General features: G+C 31.5%; 2 protein-coding genes across 2 annotated transcripts; both read left to right on the top strand.

The window, feature by feature from the left end:
* Window positions 1-2,352: 2,352 nt before the first annotated feature.
* Window positions 2,353-9,556, top strand: LOC133690103 (signal recognition particle subunit SRP54, chloroplastic-like). Its single transcript, XM_062110287.1, has 15 exons — window positions 2,353-2,629; window positions 2,729-2,867; window positions 3,147-3,214; window positions 3,295-3,396; window positions 3,795-3,947; window positions 4,058-4,135; window positions 4,537-4,662; window positions 4,792-4,894; window positions 5,470-5,570; window positions 6,254-6,391; window positions 6,473-6,616; window positions 6,851-6,926; window positions 7,716-7,801; window positions 7,911-8,036; window positions 9,058-9,556. Exons 1-15 carry the CDS (start codon window positions 2,447-2,449, stop codon window positions 9,163-9,165), a joined length of 1,731 nt encoding a protein of 576 aa, XP_061966271.1. The 5' UTR covers window positions 2,353-2,446; the 3' UTR covers window positions 9,166-9,556.
* A 103-nt stretch (window positions 9,557-9,659) lies between these two features.
* On the top strand, window positions 9,660-14,114 carry LOC133688414 (uncharacterized). The gene is made up of 2 exons (XM_062107892.1): window positions 9,660-10,112; window positions 13,983-14,114. Exons 1-2 carry the CDS (start codon window positions 9,969-9,971, stop codon window positions 14,112-14,114), a joined length of 276 nt encoding a protein of 91 aa, XP_061963876.1. The 5' UTR covers window positions 9,660-9,968.
* The last annotated feature ends 681 nt before the right edge of the window (window positions 14,115-14,795 follow it).

Below are 14,795 nucleotides of genomic sequence, written 5' to 3'. Positions count from 1 at the left end.
AGTACAAACATCGGCTTTTACTGTTCCCTACACACGCAGGTGTACTGTAGAATACTATAGGACGCCTGCTTTTCTTTTCTTTTTTTCCTTGGTCAGTTATTCATTTCGAACCCCGAAACTTTTTTTTTAATTTCAACTTTGCATATGAGTGCATTTTGCAAAATGTTTTTTTTAAAAGCTAAATTGATAAAATAATATTTTGAATAATATAAATATAAATTTTTTTATCATATTTATTTTAATAAAAAAATACTATTTGAAGAGCCATTTATATTGAAGTAGAAAAAACAAGTGTTTTATTATTTCTTAATAAGTTCGATGTTATTTTTTTTTCTACATAGCTACATTTAATTGATTTATATTTTTAGTGGCCCTACTTTGTTGGTTTTAGTTCTTTGGAGAGATATGTAGGAATAACATTTGTGAAAGATAAAAAACATTTTAGTATTTTGTTTGGCTTCTTTCTTAGAATGTGCAAAACAAGCAAAAAAAAACTAAAATATTAATTTTTTATTTTTGACTATTCATTTAGTTTTTCCAGTGAAGATGCTCGGATAATTTATTTTGGTTAATAGGATCCTGATAAAGTAAAAAGCAAACTTTTTTTTTTTTGTTGTTTATTAGGCGAGAAAGGTTCACTGTGATCCTTAATTTTTTTCATTTTTGATACTTGTGTTTTAAAGATTTAGCTTTTCAACTAATTTTTTTTTTTTGCATTTTATTCTTTTAAATTTGAGAGGAGAGAAAGTTGACAGTAAATTAGGAGGAGGGAAAGTACTTGGATCGGTCATATTTCACAACAAAAAAGATGATATTGATGTTAATAGATTTCTCTTGATGAGAAGAAAGTCATTAAAGTGTTTTTGAGTATATATCTCACTGAAGAAAATAAAATGGGTTAAATAAAATTTTTATATTTTAATTTTATATTTTTGGATCAATTTAGATGTATTTTGGGTTAAAAGTTGGTCATTAAGCTTCTTAGAGTATTTATTAGATGTTTTCATATGATAATTAATTAAAAAATGATTTTTTGACTATCTCTTTACAGGGAAAAATCTAGACGAGCAAACAACACATTATCTATTTTTAAAAAAATTAAAAGATAGTTGATGCACTGTCTATCTTTAAACATAAAATAAATAAATAAATAAAAGTTAGGTGTATTGGCCTAGCCTTGCAGGTCCACACGCGCCAGGCCTTCATATATTGGGTCAGGCACATGGCCTGATTTATTAAACCTAGACACTTCATTTTTTTTATGTTTTTTCCCAATATTGTTTTAGTAAAATAAGTTGTGAATAAAATACCTAACATAATATTTAAACTATTGTTCAATTTTGGAATGGTTTTTAAATAAGTTATGGATTTTTACGAGAATGTTAACAATTTTTTTTCTAGTTATTGTATTCTTAATATGCAAAAAAAGAATTAAAACATTATTCATGCATAATCAATGAAGATAAAATTTATGTTTTGTTATATTTTTAATAGATTTTTTACATGATTTTGTCACATTAACTAAATATTTTTCCTTTAATCATATATAGAGCATTTTAAAAGTCAGGGTTTTTAAAATCATAAAGAGACACATAAATATATCCAGTATTTGTCAACAACAATAATATCACTGTAAAATTTACCAAAACATTACTTTGAACAAACAGAAATAGAAACATTAAGGATAATGATATAGTAAAAACAGAAACATCTAGGAAACATACCCATAGAAAACATCAAGGATAATGAAACATAAGCATCAAAGAAACAGATGAAGAAACATCACAAATAAATAACATTAATATGCATAAGATAAAAAAGAAATACAAGAAGAAACATTACAAATAAAAGATATAATTATGCATAAAAAATAAAGGAATATAAGCAGAAACATTGTAAATAAAACACATTTACACATATAAGAAAATAAAGAAATATTAGTAGAAATGTTGCAGATAAAAGACATAAACATGCATAAAAAGAGATGGGTATACTTAAGTTAGAAAATCAAAATTTTTTCTGCTATGGAAAATATTATCTATTTATAAACTAGCAATTTTTTATTTTTTATTTATTTTTATTTTTTATTAATATAAATATCTAGATCAATTTACATGTTAGTATATCTTAATTAATTCTATCAGCTCTAAAATTAACTACACTACTCAAATATAACATCCCAGTGAAAATAAATCTTTCAAGCTTTTAATAAAGGGCCAGTATATGGCTGTAATTTTTGCTTTCTTAAACTATAGTTAGGTAAATAAATTTTGATATGATATATCCACGTCATAGATTTAGACGGCTCTGATCCAACAAATCAAAATAAAGCCATAGCCGGCGAGTTATCCAAACCAACCAAACAGATAAAGAAGGAGATAGAACATACAGATTTTCAACTGATAAAAAATTTGTCAGGGAGCTTGTTACCTTTAGCCTTTAGGCAATGGAGGCTGTACAGTTCTCGACCGTTGCCTCCCGCCATTTCTCTACACCCTCTTTTGCGAGAAACAACAAGAGTTTCTCTTACTATTCAAGTTGTTCAAGAAATTCAGCTAGATCTTCTTGTTCTTCGTGGACTGGCTCAAGCAATAATGTCACTTCGCTTTCTTCAAGAAATTCTTTCACTGTAAGTTCAAGAAAGAAACGAAAAGGACACCCATCTCAGTAAATTTGTCTTATCTTTTAATGCACAGATTGGTGTTGCTTTTTTTTTTTTGGTGAACAGAGAGAGATATGGAGGTGGGTGAATTGTAAGAGTGTTGTTACTTTGGGAAGAGAAATGGGGGGTGGCGTGATCAAAGCAGAGATGTTTGGTCAGTTAACTAGTGGCCTTGAATCCGCTTGGAACAAGCTCAAAGGAGAAGGTTTGAGCTCACATGCTGTCTGTGTGCACTTCAATTAGTTTTGTTGTTTTTTTTTCTGTTAAAAAACGTTAGCGGCTTTATGCATCAATCAATGTGTTTTTAGTTTTTAAAGTGCATCAAATTTAGCAAGCTATAAAAAGGAAAGCATTGATTTTGGTATCTATAGATGGATTACAATTGTGGGTTTCTTTTATCCTTTTGTAGTAAAATGTTTCACTCAGCCAGGTTGTTGGTGTTTAGCCTTTGTTTATGGTTGAATTTTTATCTTTCCTGTTGCAGAGGTTTTGACTAAGGAGAATATTGCGGAGCCAATGAGGGATATAAGAAGAGCTCTACTGGAAGCAGATGTAAGTGAATTTGTAAACTAGAATTTGAGTTTCTTTTAATGCTTTTTGAAAAGAAAAGAATATGATTGGTCTATTAACAGGTAAGCCTTCCTGTGGTTCGAAGGTTTGTGCAATCAGTCGGTGACCAAGCTGTTGGTGTTGGCCTCATAAGAGGAGTGAAACCTGATCAGCAATTTGTCAAGGTATAAATTCCTCTGAACTAAATACTTCAATCTGAGTGGTTTGTGAAAAAAATGGTGAAATTTCCTTCTTTATGTTTGCGAACTTCATTAAGTTTCAGTGAGTTTTGATGTGGTATATGCTCACTTATTGTTATCATTGGTTGGCGCATCTGGTGCTGTATTCTTCTATTCTTCTGTTTCTGTAAATTATTGTCTTTGTTTTCTAATTTGAACTGAAACTAGCCTGCAGCATGAATAAAAACTCTTAGGAGGCAGTTGACACCACTCTCATTAAATTGATAATGTGTTATCAAAGTATTATAAATATTGAGTACATGACTTTAATGTGGAAGTCAAGAAAAGCTAGGAAGTCTTTTATCGTGTTTGAATCGGTGGTTATGAATCTTTGGTTCTTGCAGATTGTGCGTGATGAGCTTGTGAAATTGATGGGTGGAGAGGTATCTGAATTGGTCTTTGCAAAATCTGGTCCCACTGTAATATTACTGGCCGGCCTACAAGGTGTTGGGAAGACAACTATTTGTGCAAAGTTAGCTAATTATCTTAAGAAACAGGTACCTTTTGAAAGCCACAACTTGGTTTGTGTGGTGTTTTAGTTTGCTTTGATAAGATTTGTGTTATGCTTAATTATGTTGTTGACACTAGTATGTGATGTCAACCACAGGGGAAGTCTTGCATGCTTGTTGCAGGAGATGTGTACAGACCTGCTGCCATTGATCAACTTGTTATTTTGGGTGAACAGGTATTAAATACTGATTTTCAAAAAATTGCTTTAGTACCTAAGGGAAGAGTACTGGATTAATGCTGTTGTTTGCTGTTTTAGGCATTTGCCTACCTTTTCGATTTTGCCTAAGATGTCAAGTAAAATGCGCAAATATATTTATTGAGCATTTTTATTAGCAGAGATTGGCACTTTTACCAAGTAGTGATGCTAATTTTGACAGAAAAGGCAACAGTTATTCTTGTTTTGTACTCCAAGATGGAGTACTATATATGATGTTTCTCACTAACTTGATGTGAACTAACTTCCATATTTGTCAAGTTACTGTGGTTATATGAGTTAGTTGTTTTGCTTTCATAATATATCTTTGTGATTTTTGGATATTAATCATTGTTCTTATATGTAGTTGTGGCTTTTGACAGGTAGGCGTGTCTGTTTATACTGAAGGAACCGATGTTAAACCTCCAGAAATAGCTAGGAAAGGTTTAGCGGAAGCCAAAAAGAAGAACATAGACGTGGTCATAGTAGACACTGCAGGAAGGCTTCAGGTTAATACTTTCTTTGTGTGTCTGGTCATCTAGATAGTTACAAAATATGCCTTGTGACTCTCTGTTTGGGCAGCACTTATCAGTTTATGATTTCACCGGAATACATTCTATTTTCAAAATGTTTAACAGATAGACAAAGCGATGATGGATGAGCTGAAAGATGTTAAAAGGGTATTGAATCCAACGGAAGTTTTGCTTGTTGTGGATGCAATGACTGGGCAAGAAGCTGCGGGTACAGTGGCTTTCACTGTTCTTTGATAATGGTCAATTAATTTGATTATTGTTTAAACTGCTAGTCACAGTCTTTCTCTAGATATAAAATCTACGGATTAATGAAGTAAAATTTTTGTCTTGCAAAATGCTCTTATAATGTCTCATGAGCTATTGATTTCTTATTTGTGTAAAAAATATGATAAAACTTTTTACTTCTCTGTTGCTAACTATCATTGATAATTTTTTCCATAATAATTGAAAGAACCATTTTGCTCATTCTACCTAAAGCTTGTACCAATAGAACCTCTGTGAATTTTCTGTTCTTGATACATCAGTTTTTTATGCTAACCTTCAGCTTTGTGATGAATCCATTGTAAAGTAAATTGGCAAAACTATAGGTTATAGCGATACATTGTTTTTCCTTGGTAGGTCATATGGGCTTCAATCTATAATCCTATCATGCAGTATAGTTCTTATTAGCAATTTTTTGCTTCTGTCCATCTTATAATCTTAAACAAATGTGCAGAACTTACTCTCACTCTTACAATTACATTTCTTACTTCATGGATACTTTTTCTTTGGGTAAATCCACAGCCTTGGTAACAACGTTCAATCTGGAAATTGGAATTACGGGTGCCATTTTGACCAAACTAGATGGGGATTCTAGAGGTGGTGCAGCTCTGAGTGTTAAAGAGGTCTGCATTTGAATTCCCTTATATATATATATATATATATATATTTTATTTTATTTTTGCATTATTTTATAGCAGCCTCAAATTCATGCAAGGATGAGTTTTTGTGACCGTAAGACTACAACAAATGTTAGCATAGATTTTTTTTCATTATTTTATAGCAGCCTTGAATTCATGCGAGGATGAGTTTTTGTGACTATAACTAAACTTAGCATAACTGTCTGTTCATTTTATGATATCTTTTGTATCTTCTTTGTTTGTCTGGGAACTTTCATAAAGTTGATTGCTTTTCTGATAAGGAGTTGTGATGGTTGTCAATAAGATTAAGGCCCTGGGATAATGTTATGGGGAAATCAGAAATGAACTCCTTGACTTTTTTGAAAAAAATTGAAACCAGTCAGCTGAGTAACTGGTCAATTTTGAGAAAATTGGTTATCCAGTTCAGTTTTATCAAGATCACCTAAAATCTGGTGCTATAGGGCGAATCCCTGCTTTAAGAGAGAAGAGAGATTTAGCAGGAAATGAACTCACTTGTCTCTCTATCATGCACACATACAGAGATTCAGCGCAGAACATAAGTAATTGATGAATGGAAATGTTGTAGGTTCTGGCTGGTCTCATCTTTATTCAGTACATAGTACAGAGATTACATATATATTAAGTATTTAGTTGTTTAATGATGACAGATATCAGGAAAGCCAATCAAGCTTGTAGGACGCGGAGAGCGAATGGAGGATCTTGAACCTTTCTACCCAGATCGAATGGCTGGACGCATCTTAGGAATGGGAGATGTTCTGTCCTTTGTTGAGAAGGCTCAAGAAGTTGTAAGTTCTAGTGAATCACATTTCTATTTCTTTTGAAGCGAGTGTATCTCAATGCAATTCTTAGTTGATTTGTCTGTACAGATGCAACAAGAAGATGCTGAAGATTTGCAGAAGAAGATTATGAGTGCCAATTTTGACTTCAATGATTTCCTAAAGCAAACTCGTGCTGTTGCTAAGATGGGTTCCATGACTCGTGTCCTAGGGATGATCCCAGGAATGGCAAAGGTATGAAAGTCTGGTTTAACTTCAATATTTTTTCAGAGTTACTGTGTTTGTTGGTTGTTGTAAGAAATTTATGCTCTAATTTTTGGATTGGTGATTTAGAAATCATTGAAGATTCAATTCATGAACCTAGATGATGGAAGTGGCTATATTTATGTGGCTCATCACTCTTCCTTGTAAGTCTGTATACTTGTGGAAGAAGCTTCAATTGACTTTCCTATGTGTGCATGCAAACAGGTTACTCCTGCACAAATTCGAGAAGCCGAGAAGAGTTTAAAGATAATGGAAGGAATGATTGAAGCGATGACTCCTGGTCTCTTCTTCCACATTCTCTTTGTTGTAACTGCTTTTGACATATAAAACCTGGACAAATTGAAAACATATATAAAGTTACATAGCGGTGATAAGACACTAGAGCTTTTGGTACAATTGCCCTCATTTAGTCCAGCACCCTATAATCCTCTTATCAATAGTTCCTTCTTTAAATATACTCTGGTGAAACTTCAATCCAATACTTGACTGTGATTAATCTTTTCTGTTATAAGAAACTTTGTTGGTAAGGATTCAATAATTCAGTACTTTCCTGATCAGAGTATTGCATTACAAGTTTTTTCTGATTTGCTTTGAAAATAACCAAAGACATCAAACCTTATTATCTGGCCCAGTATGCATAGGCTTACTTGGTTTTTCTAGTGACTACAGTATTCGGAAAATTAGAACTTATTTCAAACATGCTGATAAAGCCTGACAGTGTTGTCTTCCGAGGATTTAATATTTTTTTTTTCTTTCTGCTCCTCACACACCTAAAGCCCACATACTTTCAACTTAGACATGCCTTTGTTCATTGTTTGTCATAGATGCTAAACACACCGCAATTAACAAAAGCCAGGCTTTTGGAGTCAGCTTTGCTTGTTGGCTGATTCTCTAGTTGAAATTTATCTAATAACTTATTCAATTCAACCATAAGTGTAGATGTTTGGTTCTAATTTCATAGGATTATGTATTATATGTCTTTTCCTTCTATGTGATACAGTTTGCACATGCTTAACCCTTCAGAATATCCAGTCCTTGTAGTGCTTTCTGATTTTTTGTTCATTTACAGAGGAGAGAGAGAAACCAGAATTGTTAGCAGAATCTCCTCAAAGGAGGAAAAGAATTGCTCAGGCTTCTGGAAAAACAGAGCAGCAGGTATGCACACTTTCCACTTGATGTGTGTGCTGGAAAACAATGGAGTTTCTGTACTTGTGTAATTCAGCTGTTTACTTTTGCATGGGTGTATTTGTGATATCAAAACTAGGTGAGCCAACTGGTTGCTCAACTCTTTCAAATGCGTGTTCGTATGAAGAACCTAATGGGTGCAATGGATGGCGGATCTATTCCTTCTCTGAGCAATCTTGAGGATGCACTAAAAACCGAACAGAAGGTACCTTATCTGCTTATGTGTGTGTATATTTTCTTTACATGCTTTAATGTTTGGTTTGCTGTTCAATTCCCACATGATTATAGACATTGGTAAAGGGTTTCTGAGGCATGCTGGTTGTTCAGAATGTTCTCAGTAATTCTAAAAAGAATATACAAGTTCTGCTATTCAGTTCTTACTGTTACTTTTACCACCCACTTTTGTGACATCCTCATTATTGCATTAATTTTTTTGAAGGCCGGGAAACTACGAATACAATAAATATCACAAGTGAAAAGTTTTTTTGGTTCAACACTGAGTTGATTAATGAGACCAATAATTTATATCGCTCTTCGTTTCATGTTGTCGCATAAATGAGCCAGTGATCTCTATTTCTATGTTTTACTAAATCTGTTTAGACAAGAGAAAGCTAGTTTAAGTGGATTGTGGAAGTGCTTTTTGGATAGCAGAATATTTCTACGCAGGCATATGTTGCTGTGATTGTGGCCTATTCAAGGATTGGCTAATAAACATGTCAGCAATACAAATTAATAAAATTAACCATTGAGAAGGTAGAGATCTCTCTCTTATCTTTACACTCTTGTTAGGGAGAATGGAAGGAAAATTTTCCCTTGCATGATCTGCTGCTCGATTCACTTAGATGACTCACAAAACCAAACAAGAAGCTAAATAATATCTTATTAGGATATTTAATAATAGTATGGCATGTCAAAATACTGTCAGGATGGTAAATTGAGCTTGCTTCTTTTAAGCAATCTTTTTTTATCAGGAGAAAAATTCTCTGTGCCTTTTGAATTTTATTTTATTTTTCCTATTTACAGAACTTCTCTGCAACTTGCAAAACGTAAAAGACATTAATAACTTGCATGGTCCTTACACCTATAATTGTACAAATTTTGCGATTCCCATGTTTGAAGGCATTAAGAATATCGGACACCTGAAGAGAAACTATAAAGCTAACTCGAATCCATCTGATAAGTCCTCATCCTAATCTATCTATCTTTTTGGATATTTCCTGGATAAGGCTTCTCCTGGTGCTGCAAGGAGGAGGAGAAAATCTGAATCAAGGAGGCGATTTGTTGACTCGGTATCATCAAGGCCAAGTCCTCGTGGTTTTGGATCAAGTAATTAGGAGCTTAAGCTGGCAGGCGCTGCAAGAATGACTTAAAGCAAACGAATCATAGCCCCAGTCCTTTTACGAGTTCTCACATATCTCCACTTATCATGAAGGTAGAGTTCAAAGCTCGCTGAGATTAAGGGACTTGATAGTTAATGACAATTCTCTTCATGAATACAAAATTTTTAAGACTAATGTTTTCAACCGTCCTCGTGGCGAAGAACCATGCATTAATGCCTGTAAGTAACTTGTTTAAGAATTCAGATGTGAATGTATTAACGGGGAACAAAGGCTGAGACGAAATCATGTTATTCTGGTAATATTTTTAGTACACAAACTGTTGTGCAATCTGTAATGACAAGTGTTCATCGCTTATGTTCTACCCAGTAGCGGGGCTTTTTTCTTCTTTTTTTTGTTATTGTCTGTTGAAGGTATCCAGTTCATGACTCTCAGACCACATGTGCGCTATCTTTCTGCTGTACTTGTAGTCTCACAGATGTTACTTGAGGATTGGTGGCTATGTACATCAAAACAATGACAGAAGAAGCTAAGCTCCAAGGACAATTTTGTCATTATGTACATCCAAGAAATAGTTGAATCTGACAGATTTCCCGGGAAATTGTGATTCTTGTGAACAAAGAAGAGAAAGTCCTTAAGATCCCAAAAACAGTAGCAATCTTTTAGCATCTGATTATCAGGGGCATGACACAACAAACTATTTATTTAAATGCCCAGTTTTATAGGTCCCTTCTTTTTCCTCTTCTTCCTTGGCAAGCAAAAGAGAGAACGAAAAGGTTACACTTACTTGAAAGACATTTATGAGGGAAGAAAAAATGGCAATAGATAGAGCATCATCATTTCCAGAGGCTGATGTTGATCAAGCATTGAACCCTAGCCAAAACAAGGAGTTTGAAGTTGATCCTGTATCATCAGATATTGCCACCTCAGGGGAGACTCGGCAGGTACTTTTGCATTTTGCACTCAATTCAACTAATCTTTACACGCAGTACAGGAGGAAATAGACATCGATCAAAACTGTGGCTGTTCTTCTTTTTTTGAACATTTATTATTTGAATTTCTATATGGACCCGTACATTTTTAGGTTCTGATATTGAAAATTAGCATGTCCAGAAAGGCTACGCAAATCTTGATTTATTTTATGCTCATCTGACGATAAAAATAAAAAAAAGCCTAAAGAATCAATGTTTTACTGTGGACTGCACACCCGTTAAATCCGGGATCCGTGTCATGAATGTCCGGTAACTAAATAAAAAAAAGTGAATATTAACAAACTGAACTAAACAAAAAAAACTAATTAAAAAGAAAAAAATCCGGGTTAACTCATCAAACCATGTTAACCTATTAAACTCAGTATTTGTGTCATGAAAGTCTGATAACTAAATAAAAAAAAATTAACATTAACAAACTAAATTAAACAAAAATATTTATGAAAAAAAAAAAAAAAATTGACGGGTCAACCCGGAATTAACTGGGTTCACCCGTGAAACTTGGGATATGTGTCATGAAAGTCTAATAACTAAATAAAAAAAAATTTAACATTAACAAACTAAACTAAACGAAAAAAATTAATTAAAAAACAAAGAAAGAAGCAAAAAAAAAATCTCAAAAAGCATTAAAAAAACAGCTAAAAAAACTTAGATAACTTATAAAAAAAAAAGCCTAAAGAATCAATGTTTTACTGTGGACTGCACACCCGTTAAACCCGGGATCCGTGTCATGAATGTCTGGTAACTAAATAAAAAAAAGTGAATATTAACAAACTGAACTAAACAAAAAAAATTAATTAAAAAGAAAAAAAATTTGGGTTAACTCGTCAAACCATGTTAACCTGTTAAACTCAGTACTTGTGTTATGAAAGTCCAATAACTAAATAAAATTTTTTTTAACATTAACAAACTAAATTAAACAAAAATATTTATGAAAATAATAATTAAAAAAAAATTGACGGGTCAACCCGGAATTAACTGGGTTCACCCGTGAAACCAGGTTAACCCGTAAAACTCGAAATATATGTTATGAAAGTCTAATAACTAAATAGAAAGAAATTTAACGTTAACAAACTAAATTAAAAGGAAAAAATTAATTAAAAAAACAAAGAAAGAAGCAAGAAAAAATCCCAAAAGTATTAAAAAAACAGCTAAAAAAACTTAGATAACTTATAAAAAAAAAGCCTAAAGAATCAATGTTTTACTGTGGACTGCACACCCGTTAAACCCGGGATCCGTGTCATGAATGTCTGGTAACTAAATAAAAAAAAAGTGAATATTAACAAACTGAACTAAACAAAAAAAATTAATTAAAAAGAAAAAAAAATTGGGTTAACTCGTCAAACCATGTTAACCTGTTAAACTCAATACTTGTGTTATGAAAGTCCAATAACTAAATAAAAATTTTTTTAACATTAACAAACTAAATTAAACAAAAATATTTATGAAAATAATAATTAAAAAAAAATTGACGGGTCAACCCGTAATTAACTGGGTTCACCCGTAAAACTCGAAATATGTGTTATGAAAGTCTAATAACTAAATAGAAAGAAATTTAACGTTAACAAACTAAACTAAAAGGAAAAAATTAATTAAAAAAACAAAGAAAGAAGCAAAAAAAAATCTCAAAAAGTATTAAAAAAACAACTAAAAAAACTTAGACAACTAATATAAAAAAAAAAGCCTAAAGAATCAGTGTTTTACTGTGGACCGCACTATGCAATCCACAGTAAAACATTGATTCCTTTTAGCTATTTACGAGATGACATGCCCGCGCGCTGCCACGGGCTTATAAAACAAATACACTTGATAGTGTTATAATTGTGAACCAGCGCTAGATAAGTAATAGAAATTAAAGGTATGATGGAGCAAATATTTCATGATGAAAAAAAAAGTTGTGTTGGTGATCAAAAACTTAGAGACTGAACAAAATGATTTGTAGCAATTTACCGTGTTTTGTGAGGAAAAATACAGTGCTTTCACCATATGATTTAACTTTTCAGTTAATAAAAAGAAAAAAAAATTACGAAGCTAAATTCTCTACCAACTTAATATTAAAAAAAAAGTGATAATTTTGGAAGGAAAAAAACCCATGAGAAAAAATGTTGTAGCAATTGAAAATGTTTTGTGAGGAAAACTATAGCGCTTTTTCCAATAAAATAAAATAAAAAACTATTTAGAGAAATATTGTAGCAATCCACAGTGTTTTGTGAGAAAAACTACAACGTTTTCCCCATATGATTTAGTTTTATTGTAATTATAATTCTTAACCATCTCAATATTAAAAAAAAAATCGACAAAGATAATTTTGGAAAAAATCATAAAAAAATCACATAGGAAAACACTGCAACAATTCACAGTGTTTTAAAGAAAAAAATTATAAAGCTAAATTCTTAATCAGCTCAATATTTTAAAAAAACATCGACAGAGATAATTTTAGAAAAAAAAAACAAACACCAAAAAAAAAGAAAAAAAATCATGTTGGAAACACTGTAGCAATTCACAGTGTGTTGTGATGAAAGCTACAGTGCTTCCCTACATGATTTAGCCTTATTTGTAATGAATTGTAATTATAATTTACAAACAACTCAATATTAAAAAAATAAAATGAAAAAAGATAATTTGAAAAAAATTATTAAAAAAAAACTATGCGGAGAGACATTGTAGCAATCCACAATGTTTTATAAGCAAAGCTACAATGTTTTCCCCATATGATTAAGCTTTATTACAAAGTTAAATTCTAACCAACTCAATATTAAAAAAAAAATCGACGAAGATAATTTTGGAAAAAAATATCACAAAAAAAGAAAACACAAAAGAAACTGGAAGAAAATCATGCGAGGAAAAACTGTATCAATCCATAGTGTTTTGTGAGAAAAAACATGTATTTAATTGTAATTGCAATTCTTAACCAGCTTAATATTTAAAAAATAAAATTGACAAATATAATTTTAGGAAAAAACATTATAAAAACAGAAAAAAAATCATGTGGGAAAAAACACTATAGCAATCAACAGTAATTTTCAAAAAAAGTTACAGTGCTTTCTTAACATATTGTAGCTGTAATTTTTAACCAGCTCAATATTAAAAAATAAAATAAAAAAGATAATTTTGGAGAGAAAAAACCATGCAGAGAAACATTGTAGCAATAACAATGTTTTAAAGAAAAAAAATTACAAAACCAAATTCTCAATCACCTCAGTATGAAAAAAAATCGACAAATATAATTTTGAAAAATAAAAAAATAAAATAGAAAAACTATGTGGAAAAACATCACAGCAATTCACAGTATTTTAAAGAAAAAAAATTACAAAGCAAAAATTTTAATCAGGTCAATATTTAAAAGGTAAAATCAACAAAAATTATTTTGAAAAAATAATAAATGAAAAAAAATAGAAAAGTTGAAAGAGAAAAACAAAACAGGAGAAGAATCACTGTGGATTACTATTGTAACTTACAGTGAAATATGTGTGGGAACAATGATTTCTCCACACTATTTAGAGTATTGTATAATAGTGTGTGTGTGTGTGAGAGAGAAAGAGAGAGAGAGAGAGAGAGAGAGAGTTTGATACGCCCAAAAACATGCATTCCATTGCATGCTGATATGCCCAAAAACATGATCTTTTTTCTCATAGCAGTCTCATTGGGAAATGATATAATCATGAACATGTGAAAAATCCTGAAGGACACGTCACTTGTCTTGAATATTTAAGAAAACCTTCATTACGCCTGCTTGTTTTCCCTCTCCTTGCTCTGGTATCCTTCTTCCGTCTCCAACTAGCTTGCATTGCATTGCATTGCATTGCATTGCAGGAACAAGATGAGGCTGCACGAAAAAGGGAGAGGGAAAAGCAGGATGCTATGCATAAACTCAAAACAACCATCTTAGTTTCAGCCATGATCATTGCTGTTGCCGGGGCTGTCTTTGCCGTAACCAAAAAATTGAGAGAGAGATGAAATCACTAGCCGGATGGTATTATAAACTCCAGCAAATGCTCCATTTTCCTGATATCTTAATAATAACAATAATGAAGGATGGGAATGTGAAGTGAATTACTGCATAATATGCATTCCACATTGCTATGTGAATTACTGCATAATATAATAATAATAATAATAATAATAATTGAAGGAGAATTTTTTTAACTCTCCTGTCTTATTTTTAATAATTGAATTTCAAATGAAATTCAATCATTAAAAATAATACAAAAATAAACTAGAGGATTGTTGATTCTATACTAAAGATAATAAATTAATGTTAAAATTTTCTTCTCTAAAATGCTCATCCATCCTTTTTTTTTCAGAGACCTTTTAAAAAATAAGATAAATGTGATAAGGGTAATATAAAAAAATAAAATAAATTGAATTTTATCTTTTGAATTTAATTTATATATGTATTGAATTCAATTATAGTAAAAATTAAACAACCTATAAATATTTAATTCTGGATGAGTTGCCTTTACAAATTTCTACTGCACATCAAAGAAATGGAATTCAAGTGGGAGCATAGTTTACACAATTCATATGCCTTACCATTTGGAAGATAAGAAAGGAAACTATTAAATGTGTTTTTGATAATGCATGCAGAGCATTATCACATTGTTAGCTTTAACTAAATCAAGATAAAAATCTTTAATT

This window comes from Populus nigra, chromosome 3, assembly GCF_951802175.1.
Source record: "Populus nigra chromosome 3, ddPopNigr1.1, whole genome shotgun sequence".
Classification (NCBI taxonomy): domain Eukaryota; kingdom Viridiplantae; phylum Streptophyta; class Magnoliopsida; order Malpighiales; family Salicaceae; genus Populus; species Populus nigra.
This window is presented reverse-complemented; position numbering and strand designations above follow the sequence as displayed.

Excerpts from the sequence above, each read along its gene's own strand:
- LOC133688414 (XM_062107892.1), top strand. The coding sequence starts at position 9,969 with ATGAGGGAAGAAAAAATGGCAATAGATAGAGCATCATCATTTCCAGAG. Across the intron at positions 10,113-13,982 it reads CCTCAGGGGAGACTCGGCAG|GCTGCACGAAAAAGGGAGAG; the intron begins GTACTTTTGCAT and ends GAACAAGATGAG.
- LOC133690103 (XM_062110287.1), top strand. The coding sequence starts at position 2,447 with ATGGAGGCTGTACAGTTCTCGACCGTTGCCTCCCGCCATTTCTCTACA. Across the intron at positions 3,215-3,294 it reads GAGCTCTACTGGAAGCAGAT|GTAAGCCTTCCTGTGGTTCG; the intron begins GTAAGTGAATTT and ends GTCTATTAACAG. Across the intron at positions 3,948-4,057 it reads CTAATTATCTTAAGAAACAG|GGGAAGTCTTGCATGCTTGT; the intron begins GTACCTTTTGAA and ends TGTCAACCACAG.